Source organism: Eleutherodactylus coqui, chromosome 13, assembly GCF_035609145.1.
Source record: "Eleutherodactylus coqui strain aEleCoq1 chromosome 13, aEleCoq1.hap1, whole genome shotgun sequence".
Classification (NCBI taxonomy): domain Eukaryota; kingdom Metazoa; phylum Chordata; class Amphibia; order Anura; family Eleutherodactylidae; genus Eleutherodactylus; species Eleutherodactylus coqui.
Window position 1 is genome coordinate 123467580 of NC_089849.1, and position 23084 is coordinate 123490663.

Here is a 23084-nt window from a genome sequence, read left to right on the forward strand (position 1 = left end):
TATACTATACATACTACAGGGCTCAGTGTATAATGTGTCCCCTCCTGCTATATATACTATACATACTACAGGGCTCAGGGTATAATGTGTCCCCTCCTGCTATATATACTATACATACTACAGGGCTTAATGTATAATGTGCCCCTCCTGCTATATATACTATACATACTACAGGGCTCAGGGTATAATGTGTCCCCTCCTGCTATATATACTATACATGCTACAGGGCTTAATGTATAATGTGCCCCTCCTGCTATATATACTATACATACTACAGGGCTCAGTGTATAATGTGTCCCCCTCCTGCTATATATACTATACATACTACAGGGCTCAGTGTATAATGTGTCCCCTCCTGCTATATATACTATACATACTACAGGGATCAGTGTATAATGTGTCCCCTCCTGCTATATATACTATACATACTACAGGGATCAGTGTATAATGTGTCCCTCCTGCTATATATACTATACATGCTACAGGGCTCACCGATCCTTGTCCTCTGTGTGAGGACAGCAGTGAAGGGGTTACATTGTGTTGCTGGCAGCAGCTGACTTCCATTGTTCTCTTGCAGGAGCCGCTCAGGGCTGTATTGTGGGGAGGGAGCTTTCACTAACTGTGAGGAGTAGCTCCATTTTATGCACTGTTGTGATATAGGTGGTCTTCGGAAAGATGGCGGCCACCCACCCGGATAGCTTTAGCGACTGAGTAGGCGGAGAACAAAGATAAGGGTGGGTGATGACAGCAAGATATTGTGGCTGCGTAACCCCTCCATTCACTGGGTATCAGACGGGTCACTGCTGGCAGGTGTGTGACCTGTGTGTATTCATGGGGTGGCGGCCGTTGTGTGGAGGGGCTGCAGTGTTTGATACCTGGGTTATTATATATATATATATGTGTGTGTGTAGTGATGTCAGGCTGACGTGTGTAATGACTGCGTGATGTCATACCTCTGTCTATTGAATTGTGTGACGTCCGTGGCAGCGATGTGACTGCCAGCCGGCGATGGTGGTGCCCGCGGCTCGCTATTGTATTACGTGTTCGCTTGCTGTAAGTTGTTACCGCTGTTGTCCAACCTGAGTTATTGTATAGTAGAACCTCAACTAACGTCATTAATCCGTCCGGAAGCAATGGGCTTTAGTAGAAATCAATGTTAGTTGAGGACATTAGTTCCATAGGAATTAATGTAAATCTAATTAATTGGTTCTAGACGTTCCAAAAAACACCCCAAACCCCATTTAATAGAGAATAACTCTGGTCTGTAATACCAAAATTAATAACAATACTGAATGAATATAAAACACAACTGTAAAGAATAAGTTACCATTTAACAGGTTTTTGGACATTTAGCATACAGTGCTTTGACATAGGACTGCAGGTACATCATTATAGCAGTACGTATCACTCTGTTATCTGTGCTTTGACATAGGACTGCAGTATTTATTTGCACACGTTTCTTTACTGTACTCATCTGTACAGTACTTACATTTTGCAGTACAGTGGGGATTCAGGAGGCAGGCAGCGTTTAGCCGGCACTTTGGGGATTCAGCTGCTGTACTGTGTCAGGAGGCGGGCAGACACAGCAACGTTCAGCCGGCACTGTGGAGAGGGGAGGGGGAGAAGTAGGTGTGCGCTGATGCAGGAGAAGCAGGAAGTGAGCGGCATCAGCTGCGCGCCGCCTCACTGAGCGGCGCCCAATGTCGTGGAGCTGTCGGCGCCCTATCCAATGTCATGGATAAGTCGCCCTTATCTGAGAGATGCAACTTTATTTGAGGGATCACCGCTGCCCTGACACATCGACTTAAGTTGAAAACAGCTTTACTTAAGAGCAATGCTACTCAAGGGTTTACTGTATATACGGTAGTTATCATAATGCTATCATAGCATGATCCTGAGGCCTCGGGTCTGCGGCTGTATTGGTAAAACGCTGCTTGTCTTAGCAATGTTTGTAGATACTGGATCCACGTGTGGCTGTGAGTGTACTGCGCATGCTTCTGTATCGCACACATGGACATGCGCAGTGGACTTTTTTTTTTTTTTTTTTTTTAAATCACTGCTCTATTTCATAGCGGGGCTGCATATAAAAACCCCGACCATATGCTGTGTGTTGCTTGTGGACAGCGTTCCATACACTGCCTATATTAATGTATGGGGTTCATGCTGCCATCCATCGACACACCTTTGCATGGATCGGTAAGGGTCCATTGACACTATTCTCCGCGTATTTTGCAGCCGGGCAATGCGCGCATAATATGCGGTGAAAAAACACCTGCGGACGTGAGCCCTTACTATGGCGCTGCAGCGCCTCTGCACCTGACCTGTGATGTCTTCGGGTCTTCTGGCTTGGTGATGCCCAGTAAACCTGCTACGTGCTGCAGAGTGGTGAGTATTGCGGTTGTTACTTGTTATATAACGCATACCCCTCCATTGCCACCAATGTATTTAGTATCCGGAAAACCTCTAACAGCTGTGATTTTTGTCTAAAAATGTGTGACTGTTAGGCCTCATGTCCACTGGGTAAATGGAATTGCGGATTCCGCAGCAGATTTTCGCCACGGAATCCGCAGCGGATTTTGCCCATAGAGAATCATTGCCATCCGCGGGTCTATTAAATTGATGTTTGCACCCGCGGATGGCATTTTAAAAGAATTGCGTTTTTCATGCGCGGGAGAAAAAACGCGGCATGCTCCATTTGCCACGGATCGGCAACATTGCTATCACATTGATAGCAATGTGTGCGGATATCTGCATGCAAAAAAAATGCCATTTAAAGCAAATCCGCGTGGAAATCCACGGCAGATTCTGTGCGGATTGTATTTTTTGAGTGGACATGAGGCCTTAGAACTTCGAGCCGCATGGACCTGCGTCTCTGATAGGATTGTCAGCCGCTTGACGATTGCCATATGGGACCGTATGCTTAGGCTGTATTCACAAGGGGGTTCTCTCCAGTTTAGAGATGGACAAGATTCGCACAAGGAAAGTACCCGCTCATTTGTTAGTCTTCTTTCAAACTGATAATCCGAGTTAGAAAAGTTGCTGCAAGTCCTATTTTTGTGCATTTTTTTTTTTCCTTCTTCAAGAATTGCCTATTTTCTATAGTAGCCGGAACAAAATGCATCGCAATCGTAGGCAATGCGGTTTGCGAGTGTTTTTCACACAGGTTACTGTATGCACCACATGAGAAAACCAGGAACTGCAGAACAGCATCAAGAGAACCTCGGTCGCAAACTGCCATCACTATTTGACAAAGATGATATGATACACTTGTACAAGAACGCCCTGTCCTCTGGAACTGTGAGGAGCACCACTTTAAATCCTGGCAGGACTCTGCGCAGGGCGAGGCCCACCAAACCTTTATGGAGCGCAATGGGAGTCAGCATGACAGTGCCAAGTTGAAAATGCGTAAGTACCCCGTGCCAAACCTCACTATGTGTTATTTTGTATATTATGCACTGCTTGGCCTAAATTCTCCTTTTGCTGCAGTTGTATTTTGTGCACTATCAGGCCATATTTCACCATGTTGTAGCGTTGTATGTTGTGCACACTGAGGCCTAAGCTCTTCCCGTGTCAGGAAGTGTGTAAATATTGACTCTGTTCATGCAATTTAAAACATTTCAACATTTTTTCCATATTTTTCAGTTGCAGAAATCTAGAAGAAATATCAAAACTGGTGGGACTAATACAGGAAGGAGATATCCCAGAGGACTGCCAGTGGTTCTGCTTCAAGCAGGAAGAAGACGTACTGTAGCCACTCATGTTTCTGAGGCTAGTCATAGATATCAGACTGTAGGTACAAAAAAATATTATTTCCTCAAAGAAAACCTAACTAAAACTTGTAATTTGGTGTTTGGTATCCATTGTAGGACATCTAAGAGGACCATGTGATGGAGGTGCCACCACCGAACAGGAGGCAGCTGGCCCATCCACTGGCCAAAAAACGAGCTGTTATCAAAGGTGGTAAATGTGGCTGCTGGTCAACACCGCAAAAGGCACTCACGGGGAATGAGGGTGATTCTTTGGCCACTAGGAAGGTTGACTTTTTGGCAAAATGATTGGGCGGACGACTATTGCTGGACCATAGCTGATAATATCCATGAAGTTCCACCCTGCCATCCTTTTGCCCCCCCAAACAGCAGTTGCCACTATGAGGTCTGCACCCCCCAACGAGCCTTATGACTATTTCAAGGTCCACCTAGTGCACATCCACTACTGACATCTCAACATTTTTATCATAGGTCTTATGAAGGTGGCTTTTATCAAGTCTGTGGCAGAATCCATGCTGTTCCCAGGCAGGAAACTTCTTCTACGTCTATGGGAAAGAAGGTTACTACACCAACATAAAAGGGGTTCTTTACTGTAAGAGCAGTGAGACTGAAACTCTCTGAGGACGTGGTGTTGGCAAACTCACTAAAAGAGTCCAAGATGGGCTTGGATGTCTTTCTTGAGCTTTCAATATTACATGCTATAGTCCCTGATTACATCAGAAGGGTTGGTAAACCGGGGATTATTCTGATTTCCAGACTTGTAGTTGGGAATTTATTCTGGTACAGCCTATTAGGCTCCACAGGTGCTTTCACTCCCTGATATTCCATTTAGTGCCAGAGATTCAAGTGACCATTTCCCTCCCAGTTACATAAGAAACAGAGAAGAAATATTAAATGACTATGTTTTGTTATGTAATGTTTTGTCAAGTTGTTAAAAAAATCTTGTTCATTATATGTCAGATTTCATAGTGTTTTTGAAATGCCAAAAGGCGAAAAAAAATTCATGAGATTTGTTGGCTTCAAAAAGTTGCCAGATTTGGTGTGAGACCTGATTGCGCCAAAAATTTGCAACGTTTAGATCTGCACCCCACTCTCCATCTTCCTGAAAAGAGGACGTGGCTTGTCACATGAGGGTGTTGCCACCCAAGACCGACACACCCATGTATAATTTATATTGACGCAGATTATTCCAGAAACCTCCACCTCCCCCGGTTGTCATAGATTTCAGTGTTGGTGCGTGGAGGTAACAAGATATGTCTGCTAATACATTCCCTATATGTATTCGGCTCTCCTCAGGCCTTGGGATCTGTGTATTTCTTGACAACACCTGTCTGCTGCTGTAAATCCGAGGCCAGGTCTTGTTTGAAAACGGAGACAAATGTTTTGATAAAGTTTATTAAAAATAAAAAGGTAATGGGAGTATTAGTCATTTTTTGGCTAAATTCAACATGAAAGAAAATAGACTGAAATGTCCTTTTGTAACAAAAATTTAAAAAAATATACTTCCGGTTCCGGTGCCATGGAGTGAGCAGCAGGGACACAGAGCTCTGGCAACCCCGCTCCAGATACCGCTCCATTCATAGCTGCTGTCGGCCCCTCAAGCTGAAGAGCTACATCGCTGCTTCAGGGAGGCTGTGCGGCACACCGAAAGGGTGAAGAGAGACAGCAGCGCCAACCTCACCAGCCCTGCTACCGGCCAGCCGCGGGCAAACTCGCTGCCATAGCAACCCTGTTACAGGCACCCTCAGAGTCTGCTTGATCGCTGCAGGAGAGTTGAGCCTCACGAAGTCCCACCAGCGCAGATCCCTATAGCGCTTTTGCTGCAGGGCGGACAGAGCTTCTGGGAACCAAGAAGAGCACAGGACCGTAGGAGACACCATCAAAAACTTTGTCTAAACCATTACCAGCGAGGGAAGATATTTCTAAAGATGGAGCTCCACTGGGGGATCCTCCTGTGTCTCCTGCATCATCTGATCAAGATAACCCAGTAATAAGAGATACAACAGCTCTAGACTACAAATATTTAGCCATTGAAGTTGCAAAACTTATTTCACCGGGCATACAGGAGACATTAGCAGCTACAGTGACGGGCACGTTGCATGAGCTCCATGATGAGGTGACACATGGAAACCAAATTGAAGCAGCGGAGTTTGAGATGGAAACCTTGTCATCAGGACAGACGGGATAATAAACAGCTTTGGGAGCGACTAGAAAACAGGTCCAGATGTAATAATCTGCACATTATCGGAGTCCCAGAAACCTATTTACAAAAAGATGTACACCGTTTGTGCGAGTCCACAATACCCAGCATTCCTGGGATTACCCACAAATGTAAAGTAGAACATGCCCATCGCTTGGGACCTGACATGAAATCATCTTCTGCCGCACAAACCCCAAACAATAGACTATGCCCAAGACCTACAATAGTAAAATACCTAGAGTATACAGACAAAGCCCTAATTTTACAAAACTTCAAGAGTCGTAATAACTTGTTGGAACTTGAAGGACATAAAATCTTGATCTTTGCGGACTACTCGGCAGAAGTCCAGCGTAAAAGAAAGGCATTCTCCCCTATCTGCTCAGAACTCTATAGAAAACAAAAATTCGCTTTACTGTATCCAGCATTACTGAGGGTGTTCTGCTCTCATGGTACTACCCTTACTTTCCAAGACCCAGAAAAGGCAGAACGAGAATTGGCCTTCAAAACTACCAGAGGATCGCCAAGCAGACAAGGAGAGCGTACCTTCCCAGCGCCAAGCAGTAGCCGATGTGACGACATCTCGAGCTCCCCTGTTGCACTAAAGGAACGTCACAAGCCTGCGCCGGAGCCCACGACTCCCCTGTGATTCCCGACAGCGTCGTGAGTATATGACCTCATGGGGGAGAGACTTCGGGGACACTAAGAAAGGTTTTCATGGGACACTAGATTTGATGAAAAACAGGGTTGAATATGTTACAAATTTGCCTATTTGTTTATTGTTTGCCAATACAGGTTGCAATTATCTGGAGCAGAGAGTTAATATATACAGAATAAAAATGGAGTTATGTTCCATTTGATTCCATGCCGTAATTCACAAGGGAGCAGGATGGCTTAGTTTGAAGGTATTAGCAGCTGCTAGTGTGCGACTGGAGTTAAAATAGGCTCCCTAATGATGCTTACGAAATGGAATTAAAGGAAGTCGTCTCATGCATGCTTCTTTGGGGGTTATGTTAAGCATCTTACCCTAAAGGAGGTTGCCTCAATACCCCTATTGTTCCTACCAATTCGGGGATCACTAGATCATAGGGGTTTGGAAGAAAGAGGAGGAAAAGGTGGTTACTAGAGTTTAGTTAAAAGTTTCAGGTTGTTTAACACTTTTTGGTTCTCCGTGGGAGGCCTCCCAGGCATCCAGTTTCCACCTAAAAGTTAATCAGAAAGGAAAATGCTAATATGCAAATCATTTCATGGAATGTTAAAGGACTTAGATCCCCACAGAAACGATCGGTAATACTACGTCATCTAAAACGTCTGAAAGTGGATATAGCCTTGCTTCAGGAAACACATCTATAAGGGAAGAGGATTATTTCCGCATGCGTAGGATGTGGGTCGGGGAAGTATATGGTTCATCAGCAGTACAGTCAAAAACAGGGGTACTGATTTTAATTAAGAAGGGCTTAAATATTGAAGTAGAAGGCCAGTGGCATTATTCGGAGGGGGGATAGCACTTCTGCAGATCAAAATAGGAAAGGAGAGCTATAGCATTTATAATGTTTATGGTCCAAACACCAATAATAAACTGTTCTTGACTGACCTATCAGACAAATTAACAGCTGACACGGAAAAGCGCAAAGTGATAGGAGGGGACTTTAATGCGGTTATTAGGGTGGGAGAAGAGCGACATAGCCAGGCTACTCGGAGTAAAAACATTAGATACCACCACTCCAATTTTCTAAATTTCGTAAATAAGGCTGATCTCGGGGAGGCAGGGCGGGAACACAACCCGGAGGGTCGGGAGTTTACTCATTTCTCACATGTGCATAATTCATGGTCTAGAATAGACTACATACTTATGTCATCCTCTTTGATACCAAGACTTGCAAAAATTTCTATAGGAGACATGGTGATCTCTGATCATGTTCCAGTGATGCTGTCTCTGAGAGAAGATCTCAAGGGGCACAGATTGTATCTGGAGGTTTCCATCATATTTAGCAGATGATGAGACGTTTTGCGCACTATTGAAGGGGTGGTGGTTGGAGTACATATTGGATAACGAAGCTCACTCTGACAACCCTCAGTTGCTTTGGGAAACAATAAAGCTCCGGGGCCAGATGGGTATACGGGCAAATTTTTTAAAATATTAAAAGAGCAGATGACCCCATTACTCGAGCCTCTATTTAACGGATATATGCAAGATAATCCAATCCCCTCGGACATGAATGTCGCTCATATTAAACTGCTACCCAAACCCGATAAGGACCCTACAGACGCCAAATCATATAGACCAATCTCCCTAAGGTAACTCCCACCACCGGCTCACCAGTGTCTTCCTGTCCCTACAGGACAGTCCAAGCGGAGCCTCCAGGTGTATGCTGGAGGTGAATGAAGAAAGAAGACTCCCATGCAGCCTGTCCGCCCGTGGGGGGACACACTGTCTGTTCGGGCTGGCAGGGCTTGCGCGGGTGAGACCCTACGAGGGGACCCTCACCCGCAGGATCTACCCAGCACTGTTCCCCCTGTGGGAAATTCCTCCCCCAGTACGCTGCCCAGAGGGTAGTCGTACTGGTAGGAAGCAGCCCCGGTACCTGTAGGGCTTGGACGCTGGCGTCTCCAGCGGGGATCCAGTACATCTAGACAGGTATGCCAGCGTTGATAGAGGCGCTCGGGTGCCGGTCGGCGTGCGCGCGGCAGCGTCTCCACGTGTCGGCAGCATCCCGGTGTATGCGGCGTATCCCCCGGGTCCAGCGCGGCGGCGTGACGTCAGCGTGGCCGCGTCACGGGGGGCGGGGCCTCGCTTAAAGGGGGCGTGTCGGCGCCAAATTTGAAAATTTAAAAGGCTGGATTCCCCTGCATCTCTCCTGTCTGCACCTTACTGAAGATGTCAGCCAGAGAGGACGCTGAAAGCAGCCTGCTGGTGAGTAGACCGCTTTTGGGTCTTGTACCGGGGGGGAGGATTGAGAAAACAAGTATCAGGTGCTGGAAGTCCTTTTTGCTGTCTCCGTCTCTTAGGACAGAGATGCACAAAAGGTTAGAGAGGCCAAAAAGCGAGTGCGCAAATGTCCGGTTTGCTTGCGGCGGCTAGAAGAGGGCCACACCAAGCCACTATGTGCGGACTGCACGGAGAAAGTGGTCCGTGAAGAGGGCTCCTCTGGCATGTCGGACATCCGATCCATGATCCGCGAGGAGATTGAAGCCTCTCTCTCATCTCTTTCTCTGCCGCCCCCCACGAAAAGGGTAAGTCGGACTCTGAGGAGGGACTCCTAGAAGATTCTCCCTCAGAATCCATGCCGCCCATGGAGGATGCAAGGAAGTATTTCTTTTCATCGGCGGACCTGGGTCAGCTGTTAACCGCGGTCCGACGCACCATGCAGGTGGAGGAAGAGGTGCCGCAGCAGCCATCCTTTCAGGATAGCCTGTTCTGGGGGCTCCTACTACAGCCAAAACCGTCATTTCCAGTTAATGACATCTTAAAACAGCTGATCCTGACAGAGTGGAAGCAGGCAGATCAGAAATTCTTCCTGTCCAAGGAATTTAAGGATCGGATGGTCTTCACACCAGAAGATATCGAGTTCCTGGAAACCGTCCCTAAGGTAGATCTGGCGGTTGCCAGGGTCTCAAAGAAAGCAGCCCTCCACTTTGAGGACATTTCCCAACTGCGGGATCCACTAGATACCAGAGTGGATTCTGCAATGAAAAAGGCCTGGGAGACTGCGGCCCTGACCGTTAAAGCCAGCATCACGGCCACATCTGTGGCGAGATCTATGACGGTCTGGTTGGACCAACTCCAGACGCTGATTTCTCAGAGGGGCTCTAGGGAAGACCTCTCCAACTGCCTTCCCCTCCTCCAGCAGGCAACCGGCTTTCTGGCTGACGCCTCTATGGAGTTGGTGAGGTTCGGGGCCCATTCAGCAGCCCTCTCGAACACAGCCAGGAGGGCTGTCTGGGTTAAGGCCTGGACAGGGGTAACGCTTCTAAGAACAGGCTCTGTTCCCTGCCCTTCCAAGGACACAGAATCTTTGGGCCTTCCTTGGATACACTCCTAGAGAAGGCATCGGATAAGAGCCAGGGACTACCATCGGAGAAATCCTTCAAGCCGCCTTCCTCCTCCTACCCTCCTCCCTTTGTTCCCTCTAGAACATACAAGGGGAAAGGGAAAACCGGACGCTGGTCCTATCCCAAAGGCGGAAAGGGTGAGAATCCGCCTTCCAGGATCCTACAAGTAGGGGGTAAGCTGAGGGGGTTCGCCCTTAGATGCAGTGAGGTAACCTCCAATCCCTGGGCCTTATGCCTAGTCTCGGAAGGTTATAAAATTGAATTTTCCTCCCCTCCTCCCCGGAGGTTCGTGGTCACCCCCTGCCAGTCACCTTCGTCTGCTCAGGCCCTCCAGTTGGGGGTGCAGGAGCTGTTGTCCCTAGGGGCCATCACTCGGGTTCCCGCAGAAGAACTGTTCAAGGGGTGCTACTCCCCCTTGTTCCTCGTCAAAAAACCTAACGGGTCCTATAGAACCATAATTAATCTGAAATTCCTGAATAAATCTATCTCATATCAAAGATTTAAAATGGAATCGGTGCGGTCAGCAATCCCCTTAAAGGGGTTGACCCGCGGCAGCAAGTGGGTCTATACACTTCTGTATGGCCATATTAATGCACTTTGTAATGTACATTGTGCATTAATTATGAGCCATACAGAAGTTATAAGAAGTTTTTCACTTACCTGCTCCGTTGCTAGCGTCCTCGTTTCCATGGAGCCGTCTAATTTTCGGCGTCTAATGGCCAAATTAGACGCGCTTGCGCAGTCCGGGTCTTCTTCTTTTCTCAATGGGGCCGCTCGTGCAGGATGCCGGCTCCGTGTAGCTCCGCCCCGTCACGTGCCGATTCCAGCCAATCAGGAGGCTGGAATCGGCAATGGACCGCACAGAAGCCCTGCGGTCCACCGAGGGAGAAGATCCCGGTGGCCATCTTCAGCAGGTAAGTAAGAAGTCACCGGAGCGCGGGGATTCAGGTAAGCGCTGTGTGGTGTTCTTTTTTAACCCCTGCATCGGGGTTGTCTCGCGCCGAACGGGGGGGGGGGGGGGGGGTTGAAAAAAAAAAAAAAAACGTTTTCGGCGCGGGACAACCCCTTTAATCGCACCAGATAGCGTCATGGCCACCGTGGACTTAAAGGACGCCTACTACCATGTCCCTATACACACAGATTCTCAGCAGTTTCTGTGATTTGCCCTGGTGATAGATGGGTCTGTCTCTCACTTTCAATTTACGTGCCTGCCGTTCGGGATTTCCTACGCACCCCGGGTGTTCTCCAAACTGGTGTTAGAGATGGTGGCGGCACTAAGGACTGACAAGGTGTTGATTGTCCCATACCTCGACGATTTCCTGATTATAGCAGGATCGGCTTCAGAACTCCGGTTCCAGGTCAACCTCACACTCCGTCTGTTCGAGTCATTAGGCTGGATCATCAACTCCGTTAAATCCAGTCTTCTGCCCGAGCAAAAGAAAAAATTTCTGGGAGTGATTCTGGACTCACACCGCCAGTGATCATCCCTTCCCCTAGAAAGGCAAAAAGCGATCTAGGACGAGTGTTGGGCACTTTCTCTAATCACCAAAGTCTCCCTTAGGAGAGGCATGAGGGTTCTTGGCCTCATGACATCTTGCATCGGGGTAGTCCCTTGGGCCCAGTTACATTGTAGAACTCTCCAAGACTTTATCCTAAGCAACTGGGATAAATCTCCCGCCTCCCTGGATCGGAGAGTCGTCCTTACCCACAAGATAAAGTCCTCCTTGGAGTGGTGGATGTCTATCTCCAACCTTGCCAGAGCCACGGTTTGGTACCCCGCATCCCCAGTATCCATCTTTACTGACGTGAGTGCAACTGGCTGGGGGGCCCACTTAGGCCGTCATTACGTCCAAGGGGGCTGGAACCGGGAGGAAGCTACTCAATCCTCCAACTACAAAGAACTTTGCGCTGTCTGGAAGGCCATTCGGGGCCTCGAGACAGAGATCAGGGGTAGACACATTAAGATTACATAACAACTGTGTCCCTCATTCGCCACCAGGGATCCACGCGGAACCCCCGACTCCAAGACCTGGCGGCGAAAGTTCTCGGGTGGATAGAGCAGCGGACACCTTCCGTCACAGCGTACCACGTAAGGGGCCCAGAGAACTCCATGGCGGACCATCTCAGCCGCAGGAAGATAGACCCCGGGGAGTGGACTCTACATCCACACGCATTCCAGCTAATTATAGAAAGATGGGGGACACCAAAGGTGGACTTGTTCGCCTCTCGGGAGAACACCGTGTCCCCGGTTTTCCTCTAGGGGAGCAGACGGGGGCTCCCTGGGAATAGACGCACTATCCCAGGCTTGGGATTGGGACCTTGCATATGCCTTCCCACCTATCCCCCTGATTCCTCTGGTCCTAAGGAAAATTCAGGGGTCCCCAGGCTCCGTTATCCTCGTGGCCCCATTCTGGCCCAAGAGACCCTGGTTCCCGCTCCTGGCTGCTCTCTCGACACAGGATCCTCTACATCTGCTGCAGAGAGACGACCTCCTTCAGCAGGGTCCCCTGATATGCCCAAAGGTCCGGCAGTTCAGACTGGCGGCCTGGAAGCTGAGCGGGTAAAATACCTGAGCCAGGGCCTATCAGGGAGGGTGACCACTACTTTATGTGAGAGCCTCAAAAAATCCACCAGAAATATATACTCTAGGGTGTGGGATACCTTCTCTAGGTGGTTGGGGCATAGTATACATGACCTCCAACAGCCCGACATTAACAAGATATTGGAGTTCCTACAGGATGGATTGGACATGGGGCTAAGACCTGGTACCCTTAAGGTCCAGGTGGCCGCCCTTGGGGCCTTCTTTGACTTCCCCTTAGGCGAGCATAGGCTAATTAAGAAATATCTGAAAGGGGCAGTCAGACTCCACCCCTTTATAAGGGAAACCATGCCCCCATGGGACCTGAACCTTGTTTTGCAGGCCCTCTACGCACACCCCTTGAAGATCTATCAGTGAAGATCCTCTCCTATAAGGTTGCCCTTCTAGTTGCCATCACATCCGCCAGACGGATCGGGGAGATCCAATCCCTCTCTATTAGGACCCCGTACATGACCACCTTCCCAGATAAAATAGAGTTCAGGCCTGACCCCTTTTTCCAACCAAAAGTTCTCACAAACTTTCACAGAGAACAGCGAATAGTACTTCCCTCCTTCTGCCAGGAACCCCGTAACACCACGGAACAGAGGTTCCATAATCTAGATGTTAGACGAGCAGTCCTGAAGTATTTGGAGGTCACACATTCCTTCAGGAAGTCTAACAATCTCTTTATTCAATTTCAGGGTCCACGCAGAGGAGGGGCCGCTACTAAGGACTCCTTAGCGCGTTGGGTCAGGAGGGCCATAGAAGAGGCGTACAGATCCCAAGGGATCCCACTCCCGGGCGACGTTAGAGCCCATTCCACTAGGGCGGTCGCCTGTTCCTGGGCGGAGAGAGCCCAGGTGACAACCAACCAGATCTGCAGAGCCGCCACATGGTCGAGCACTCATACCTTCACTAAACACTATCGCCTGGACCTGGGGGCCAGCCGTGATATGGCCTTTGGGCGGAAGGTGCTACAGGCAGTGGTCCCTCCCTAAAGCCCTTGGTTGTTGGCACTTCTCCAGGTGTATGCTGTCAGGATGACGAGGGGAAGACAGGAATTAGGTCCTACCTGTTCATTCCTTTTCTTGAAGTCATCCTGACAGCATAGGGGCTTTTCCTTCCCCTTGAGTTATTTTTACGTGAAGTAACGTATTGTACTATGATTTCTGTATTAAAAAAGATTGGTTAAGCAAAGCTGGGTCACTGTAGTTATTTGGTACACACTGGTGAGCTGGTGGTGGGAGTTACCTTTTGTATTTTTCCGCTTCCTGTCCCAACAGGTGTCCAGCGGACAACCTCCAGGTGTATGCTGTCAGGATGACTTCAAAAAAAGGAATTAACTGGTAGGACCTAATTCCTGTCTTTTTTTCAAATTTACTTTCGGACTGGAGGTTGCAGCCACTTCTTGGCTTTAAAGGCTCCATCCCTGCAGTCCATGGCCACTTCCTAATGCACTTTTACAGCCTTTCAATAAATGGACACGGATGTCAGTTAGATTCTCCTCAGTATATACACAACAAGGTCAGTTAGATTCTCCTCCACTATATATACACAGAGAGGTGAGGGAGAATCTCTTCAGTATACAGATCATTTCCCTAGGCTTTATGGTTTCTGAGAAAAGAACCATCATGTATCGTGGATTTCTGCATGGTTTTTCATGCTTAGAATTGAATATTGAAGTTGCAACCCCTTTACTTAATGGTCTCTCCAAATTTGGCGAGTCAATCAGTGAGGGCTTACATCTATCTATCATAGATAAAGAGATATACATAGATGTGTTGTGGGATCTCCTGTACTTTTCAGTCTACCTGGATGATATATTGATCTTCTCATGAAACCTTTCCCCGCACCTTAAAGACTCGTCCTACAGCATCTTCGCCAGAATCGCCTGTACACCAAGTAAGAGAAATTCCTGTGTGAATAGACCAGCTTATCCTTCCTAAGGTAAATCATTTCTGCCCAAGGCCTCATTATGGGCCAAGGAAAACTCTTGCAGTGTCCGAGGAGCAGGCTCACAGCCGAGGAGATAGCGGGATAGATGGAGGCCTTGTCACAGGGCTCTATCATCTCCTCCGCTAGGGGTAGTATGGGATCCGTCCAAGTTACTACTGGGGGAGATTCACAGGAGAAAACCCAGTTTGAAGTTTTACCTTTTAGTCCTTGTCACCCGTGACGCCACCGTTCCGTCCTCTGTGGTGAATCCAGATGTTGGGAAATAAATAGTCCACAAGCAGGAATAACTTTATGAGCAAAACTAGGGAACGGTCGGTAGAGCTCGTTTACTCAAATAAACTGTTACAGTCCAAAACTTTACACACGCCAGCAGAACACTGGTGCAGACAGAACAGTGATGTGACGGAGGATTCACAGGATGACAGACGAGTCCACAGTCCTAGTTATCTGTGGAGTGCTGGTCCCGGCCACTCATTTTCTCTCTCGCTCTCTACCTGTCAACACTCGCATTCTGGAAGTAGCACTCAGCGCTGCATGGCTGCTCCTCTAACTCTCGCTTTCTGTCCTCCACGTTAACCACAAGGAGGCCTGGGTGAATAGGGCCCAAGGCACACAGCAGGCTCTCACTCGCCCTTTTCCATCCTGGGCCTCCTTGCAGGACAAGGCACAGTTTCTCCTACTCACTAAAAGGCTCGCATTCCCAGACTTTAAACTCTCTTCAGCAGGAAAAGTCACTTAGTCTAACTTGCAAACACATATATAAAACAAAGGTCCTGTGCGACCGAAACGTCGCTGTGGGCCACATGAATAAAGTGTCCTTTTAGGATATACATTGATGCCATGGAAGCTGCGTCCTTTCTTCATAAGAAATTACATATATAAAACATGATCACGTGACACACAACAAGATACATTTTCCAGACATAACCCAGACGTTAACCCATTCAGTGCTGCAGAGATGCAATACACATCAAATGCATACACATTGAAGACACTGACAATACAAATGCAGAAGACAAATACATGCACATGTATGGAGGGGCCCCGTTAACTCTGGGTTACTACACTTTCTGCTGTTCTTAATTGACCAAAGCCTCTTAGTCTAAAAGCTACTCAACGTATTTTAGGATTCTGCTATTACTGGCAGTTTTAGAAGCAGGACAATCCAATGACTTAACCATGGAAAATGTAAATCAAAAATGTATTTATTATTCATAAACCTTAAAAATGTGCAGACGTGCTTACAGCTATTACTAGCAGTTTATACCACACTTCGTCTCTAACTGCTGACCCCCAAAAGTGCACTCCTGAGACTAAAGAGGTTTTTTTTTTCCCAATTAAAGCAGACATCGAACTGCACTTCCCCCAATGTGGTGCGGCCTCAGGTGAGTGGCCTAACTTGGCTCATAGGGAGTGGCGCCTTCCTATACTTCACCTCAGGCAGCCGAGAGGCTAGGTTCACCCCTGCCTAATTACTACAGTGCTTGCAGTTTGAATTTGTTGTACAAAAGAATGGAGGGTTGGCACTCGGTGGAGTTCAAGGACTTCTTAATGCCACGCGTATTTTGTGGCATGACGTACCCACCGCTCTCTTACTTAGCAGTTATATTTCCCATGCTCTATTCACATCTGCATTAGAGGCTCAGTGAGACATATATTCTGGCATATTTGACAGCAAGTATAATGCCATTTGCATCACTGATTTTCATGTCTAAGGGCTAATGTCCACGGACGGATTTCCGCGGCGGAAATTTGCGGCGTAATGCTGCAGCTATTAAGTTCTATTGAACCTAATAGCTCAATGTTCACGCTGCGGAATTCCACAGCGAAAGAAACCACGGCGTGCTCTAATTGCTGCGGGAATACATGCGGCCAGCTTCCATTGTAGTCAATGGAAGCCAGCCATCACGCTATACTTCCGCTGTAGCACAGCAGAAGTATTGTCTGAGTACGCATTCCCGCCCACCACCAGCCGCGTCATCCCGCACTGCTGGCGCAAGGCGCTGTACTGTGCATGCGCACCAGCTTGCCAGGTGGAACACGCACAGCGGGTCCGGAGAGGTGAGTATGGGGTCTTTGGGGGGTGCCGTTACGGACTCCGCTGCGATATGCCGCTGGCAGAGTCCATCACTGCCGTAGGCATGAGGCCAAAATGATGGAAACACGTTAAAGGTCAATGGGATCAAACTACAATCAAGTTGCTAATTAATTTCCCAAGGAGCCTCTCAAAATAACAGATGTAATCTGATGAGTTTCTCTGAGTCTCTGTTTTGCATTTCTCTTTTTTGTTTTTGTTTTCTTTTAATTCTCCCACTTTGAAATTTGCAAAAAAACTTGTCTGATTTTATTTGAACTTATATGACCTTTTTCTATATTTAGTATTTGTAGGGGTCACCTTGGCGTCATCCACTCCAGATGGAGATGGACAACTGTTACATGACCAAAAAGATTTTAAATATCACCCTGGATATCATCTACTTGCTGACTGGAGAGGTGAGGTTCTTGGATATTGATCACCTGATACATCACTTTAATTTCATACATTTACATGTATTCAATATTTTTTATTTACAGGACTACACAGTAGTAAAAACGTCCAGTAAAGATGTGGCCCCCATCGGTAGCTGTCATTTAATGAGTGGTTTGAGAAGGACCTTGAGATGCACCACAGTTCTTCCATGTCGCTCACATGACAAGGAACAGGAGGTCCTGGAACTCGCCAACAAGATAATTCAGCTGCTAACTGTAAAGGTAGGTACTGCTAAGAATGCTGGGAAGGGTTAGTGTCTGGATCAGTGTTTCCCAACTTCAGTTCTCAAGACACCCAAACAGGTCATGTGTTCAGGATTTCCTCAGTATTGCACAGGTCATGTAATTACTGTCAGTGGCTCAGACATTGCCACAGGTGTTCTTACTATAGGCCCATGGTGGCGAACCTATGGCACGCTGGCCAAGGAGGGCACACAGAGCCCTCTCTGCTGACATGCATGAACGGCTGCTCACCACGATGGTGATTACTGGCCGGAGACCTGGTTCCGCAGGAGAGGAGAAAAGAGGAAGTGTTCCGGGCACCCACACTGCCGTTAATATGTGCGTGGACTACAAGGAGGAGGTGGTAAGTGTATGGAGTGGGGGCTATTACTACTGAGGCTACTGTGGGGTTAACATTGCTACTGAGGGGGTTAATATTACTACTGCAAGTAATGTTGAGTTAATATTGCTACTGAAGGAGGTAATATTACTACTAGGGGTACTGAAGGGGTTAATACTGCAGCTACTGTGGGGTTAATATTACTACTGTGGCTACTGAGGGGTTAATATTACTACTGGAGCTACTGAGGGGTTAATATTACTACTGCGGCTACTGAGGGGGTTAATATTACTACTGCGGCTACTGTTAGGTTAATATTACTACTGAGGGTGTTGTTATTACTAGGGCCACTGTGGGGGTCACGATTACTACTGAGAGCCACTGTGGGGGTCACGATTACTACTGTGGGCCACTGTGGGGGCACAATTACTACTGATGCAATGCTTTGAAGGATTTATTGTATCACGTATGGCCGGAGGCCTAGTTTTGTCACGGTGACGCCAACACTTCATCTGGACCCTCTGGGTGGTATGCCGAAGACCTAATAAAGTCGATTCCAGCAATAGTTTATAAATCTGGCAGTGAACAGATTTACTAACTTTTTGTGTTTGAGATGCAACTTGATTTACAATACTGTGGATAAGCACTTGGAATAGATACACGCAGATGCAGTACTAGGCAGACAGTTGCACATGATGAAAGGATACAGAGCTATTGTTTTGATAAAGACCTGACTTTAACGCTCTCTCCTTTCTTCCTGAACTGGTTTGATTTAGACAAGTTTCCCACTAACTGTTTTTAGATGAAGGGTTGATTTTAGATTTTAGTGAAGTGTAGATGAAGCAGAGGGACAAGTGGCTGAACGGCTAATGCTGGCTTTGAATTCACTGGGTAGCTATGGCTCACTGTTTGAAGATGGACCTCAGAAAGGTTCTTCTTTCCTCCGCTGCGAGGTGCCAAGGAAACAGATTTACACCTTGCTCGACCTTGGAAAGGAAACATGATGAACTGCTGGCTTGCTTTAGTACTGGTAACTCCTCCTTTCCGACATGACTTAACTGCAACCTCTCCGCTCTTACACCTGGCTGAGTCTGCCTAACTGCTCACTGACTCCTCCTTTTATCCCCTCTGTTCTATTTCCGCACTTTCTGGACTCCTCCCACTCTTGCATAGGGACTTGTGTTGTGACTTAACCGTCCTTTGGCTCTGCACCAATGAAATTAAACCTGACTGTCAGCCAATAAGAGACCAGCTGACATCAGTGCTAAGCTCTAGGCTTTGAAGAGAAGGGGAGAAACAGGGTCTCTCCTACAGACGGCACCTTCTACAGTTAGGGCCAGAAATATTTGGACAGTAACACAATTTTCGCGAGTTGGGCTCTGCATGCCACCGCATTGGATTTGAAATTAAACCTCTCCAACAGAATTCAAGTGCAGATTGTAACGTTTAATTTAAAGGGTTGAACAAAAATATTTGATAGAAAATGTAGGAATTGTACACATTTCTTTACAAACACTCCACATTTAAGGAGCTCAAAAGTAATTGGACAAATAAACCTAACCCAAACAAAATATTTTTTTTTCAATATTTTGTTGCGAATCCTTTGGAGGCAATCACTGTCTTAAGTCTGGAACCCATGGACATCACCAAACGCTGGGTTTCCTCCTTCTTAATGCTTTGCCAGGCCTTTACAGCCACAGCCTTCAGGTCTTGCTTGTTTGTGGGTCTTTCCGTCTGAAGTCTGGATTTGAGCAAGTGAAATGCATGCTCAATTGGGTTAAGATCTGGTGATTGACTTGGCCATTGCAGAATGTTCCACTTTTTTGCACTCATGAACTCCTGGGTAGCTTTGGCTGTATGCTTGGGGTCATTGTCCATCTGTACTGTGAAGCGCCGTCCGATCAACTTTGCAGCATTTGGCTGAATCTGGGCTGAAAGTATATCCCGGTACACTTCAGAATTCATCCGGCTACTCTTGTCTGCTGTTATGTCATCAATAAACACAAGTGACCCAGTGCCATTGAAAGCCATGCATGCCCATGCCATCACGTTGCCTCCACCATGTTTTACAGAGGATGTGGTGTGCCTTGGATCATGTGCCGTTCCCTTTCTTCTCCAAACTTGTTTCTTCCCATCATTCTGGTACAGGTTGATCTTTGTCTCATCTGTCCATAGAATACTTTTCCAGAACTGGGCTGGCTTCTTGAGGTGTTGTTCGGCAAATTTAACTCTGGCCTGTCTATTTTTGGAATTGATGAATGGTTTGCATCTAGATGTGAACCCTTTGTATTTACTTTCATGGAGTCTTCTCTTTACTGTTGACTTAGAGACAGATACACCTACTTCCCTGAGAGTGTTCTGGACTTCAGTTGATGTTGTGAGCGGGTTCTTCTTCACCAAAGAAAGTATGCGGCGATCATCCACCACCGTTGTCTTCCGTGGACGCCCAGGCCTTTGAGTTCCCAAGCTCACCAGTGAATTCCTTTTTTCTCAGAATGTACCCGACTGTTGATTTTGCTACTCCAAGCATGTCTGCTATCTCTCTGATGGATTTTTTCTTTTTTTTCAGCCTCAGGATGTTCTGCTTCACCTCAATTGAGAGTTCCTTTGACCGCATGTTGTCTGGTCACAGCAACAGCTTCCAAATGCAAAACCACACACCTGGAATAAACACCAGACCTTTTAACTACTTAATTGATTACAGGTTAACGAGGGAGACGCCTTCTGAGTTAATTGCAGCCCTTAGATTCCATTGTCCAATTACTTTTGGTCCCTTGAAAAAGAGGAGGCTATGCATTAGAGGTATGATTCCTAAACCCTTTCTCCGATTTGGATGTGGAAACTCTCATATTGCAGCTGGGAGTGTGCACTTTCAGCCCATATTATATATATAATTGTATTTCTGAACATGTTTTTGTAAACAGCTAAAATAACAAAACTTGTGTCACTGTCCAAATATTTCTGGCCCTAACTGTATATCCATGGATGGCATATGGACAGGTGTGACAGAACAAGTGTGCGTGTATGCTCTGTAGGACCCGCTGGGCCGCTATAGGGGACACTATTACTACTGAGGGCCACTGTGGGGATCACTATTACTACTGAGGGCCACTGTGGGGATCACTATTACTACTGAGGGCCACTGTGGGGATCACTATTACTACTGAGGGCCACTGTGGGGGTCACTATTACTACTGAGGGCCACTGTGGGGGTCACTATTACTACTGAGGGCCACTGTGGGGGACAGTATTACTACTGGGGCCACTGCACGGGGTAGCATACCTCAATCCAACGTAGGGTATGTTTACACATGGCAGAAATGCTGCGCAATGTCCGCAGAGGAAATTTTTCTGGCAAATTCTGCAGCATTTCTGTATCCTTCTTTTTTTTTTTTTTTTTTTAAACGCATCTAGGCCTGTGCAGAGCATTACAGTTATACCGTTCTCAGTCTGCAGTGCATTAGACAGAGGTCACACCGTGAACCAGTACTCTAATATTTCCTAGGCCACTGCAAACCATTTCAGTTATACCGTTCTTAGTCTGCAGTGCATTACGCAGAGTTTAGGGACAGAGCTGCTGAGATAGGAAAAGTTGTTACAGTCGGGATCCTCTCTACAGGAACCCCAACTGTCTTTTCTTAGGGCTACTCCTCATCGTGTGCATTATAGTTGTGGCTGGCTGGGAGCAGTAGTGCACCCTTCTTTTATTTAAAGTATCTAGGCCTGTGCAGAGCATTACAGTTATACCATTCTCAGTCTGCAGTGCATTAGACAGAGGTCTCACCGTGAAACAGTACTCTTAATATTTCCTAGGCCACTGCAAAGTATTTCAGCTCAGCCGCTGTGCAGAGCATCTCACAATACCCTTTCTTTGGTGGGGTTGAGATAGCCGCAGTTACCAGCACTATCCACTGGCTTTAGAGTCTTCTCCTACTCCACACAGCCTCTATTATCTACAAGTCTCTGCGAGCAGTAAATTACCCCTAGGTATCAGCGCAAGACAGAGGGTTAATTTTTTCAAGTCACAGCATAGAGGCTCCGCGATCTACAAGTCTCTGTGTGCGGTGAATTAAGCTACAGTTGTCAGTGCTGTACAGTGGGGTAATTTATTTGGGCCCTGCTCTATCCTTAATCCGCCATGATGAGGAGTAGGGGTAAGGGTCGAGGACGCGTGCGTCCAAGTGAGGCCGTGTTCCTTGTCAGGTTGAATCACAGCCGGCTGCTGCGGGATTAGGAGAGAGGCAAGTTTCTGGGCTCCTCAGATTCATATCACAATTTGCGGTCCGCGTGGTAGACCTTTATTACAAACAGAGCAGTGCGAGGAGGTCCTGTCGTGGATGGCAGAAAACGCGTCAAGCAATGTATTGACCACCCAGTCTTCTATGCAGTCCACTACTCCCGGCCTAGGGACTGCAACTCTGAATCCTCTGGCTGCTGCTCCTCCTTCCTCCCAGCCTCCTCACTCCATTAAAATGACATATTCTGAGCAGGCAGACTCCCAGGAACTGTTCTCAGTTCCCTGCCCTGAGTGGAAAAAACGGTTCCTCTCTCATCAGGAGTTTGTCGTGACCGATGCCCAACCTTTGGAAAGTTCCCGGAGTCCGGGTGATGAGGCTGGGGAATTCCGGCAACTGTCTCAAGAGCTTTTTGTGGATGAGGATGATGAGACACAGTTGTCTGTCAGTGAGGTAGTATTAAGGGCAGTAAGTCCGAGGGAGGAGCACACAGAGGATTCGGAGGAAGAGCAGCTGGACGATGAGGTGACTGACCCCACCTGGCTTGCTAAGCCTACTGAGGCCAGGGCTTCAGATGGGGAGGCAAGTGCAGCAGCAGGACAGGTTGAAAGAGGCAGTGGGGTGGCCAGGGGGAGAGGCAGGGCCAGAGCAAAGAATCCCCCAACTGTTTCCCAAAGCACCCCCTCACGGCAAGCCTCTGTGCAGAGGGCTAGGTGTTCAAAGGTGTGGATGTTTTTTAGTGAGAGCGCAGATGACCGACGAACTGTGGTGTGCAACCTGTGTCGCACCAAGATCAGCCGGGGAGCCACCACTACCAGCCTCACCACCACCAGCATGCGCAGGCATATGATGGACAAGCACCTCACAAGGTGGGACGAAGGCCATTCACCACTTCCGGGTCACACCACTGCCTCTTCCCCTGTGCCACAACGTGGCACACAGATCTAATGCCCCTCCCAGGACGCAGACACGAGCGCCTCCCGGCCTGCACCCACATCTTCACCTCCACGGTCTTCCACTCCATCCAGCAATGTCTTTCAGCGCAGCCCCCAGTCCCTATGCCGCTTCATTATGCACTATGCTGCATTCCCTGTGCATAATACAAACTCCGCTTTGCCGCATGACATGCGCGACACAGCACAGACAGCTTTTTTACATGACATGCGCGTGACAGACACATCTGTGCCACAGTACATGTTACAAATTC

The 23084-nt window shown here is 47.6% G+C and overlaps 1 protein-coding gene across 2 annotated transcripts in view; it reads left to right on the forward strand.

Annotated features, from left to right (window-relative positions):
* The first annotated feature begins 574 nt into the window (after positions 1-574).
* The window catches only part of LOC136588117 (zinc finger protein OZF-like), a 33822-nt gene continuing 11312 nt past the window's right edge, over positions 575-23084 (forward strand). The window contains exons 1-4 of one of the 2 annotated variants that reach the window (XM_066587093.1): positions 575-734; positions 2236-2385; positions 16931-17044; positions 17126-17302. In XM_066587093.1, the coding sequence (XP_066443190.1) occupies positions 16967-17044; positions 17126-17302 (255 nt within the window). In that variant the 5' untranslated portion in view covers positions 575-734; positions 2236-2385; positions 16931-16966. The remainder of the gene's footprint in view (positions 735-2235; positions 2386-16930; positions 17045-17125; positions 17303-23084) is intronic. The other variant, XM_066587092.1, reaches the window with a different exon arrangement.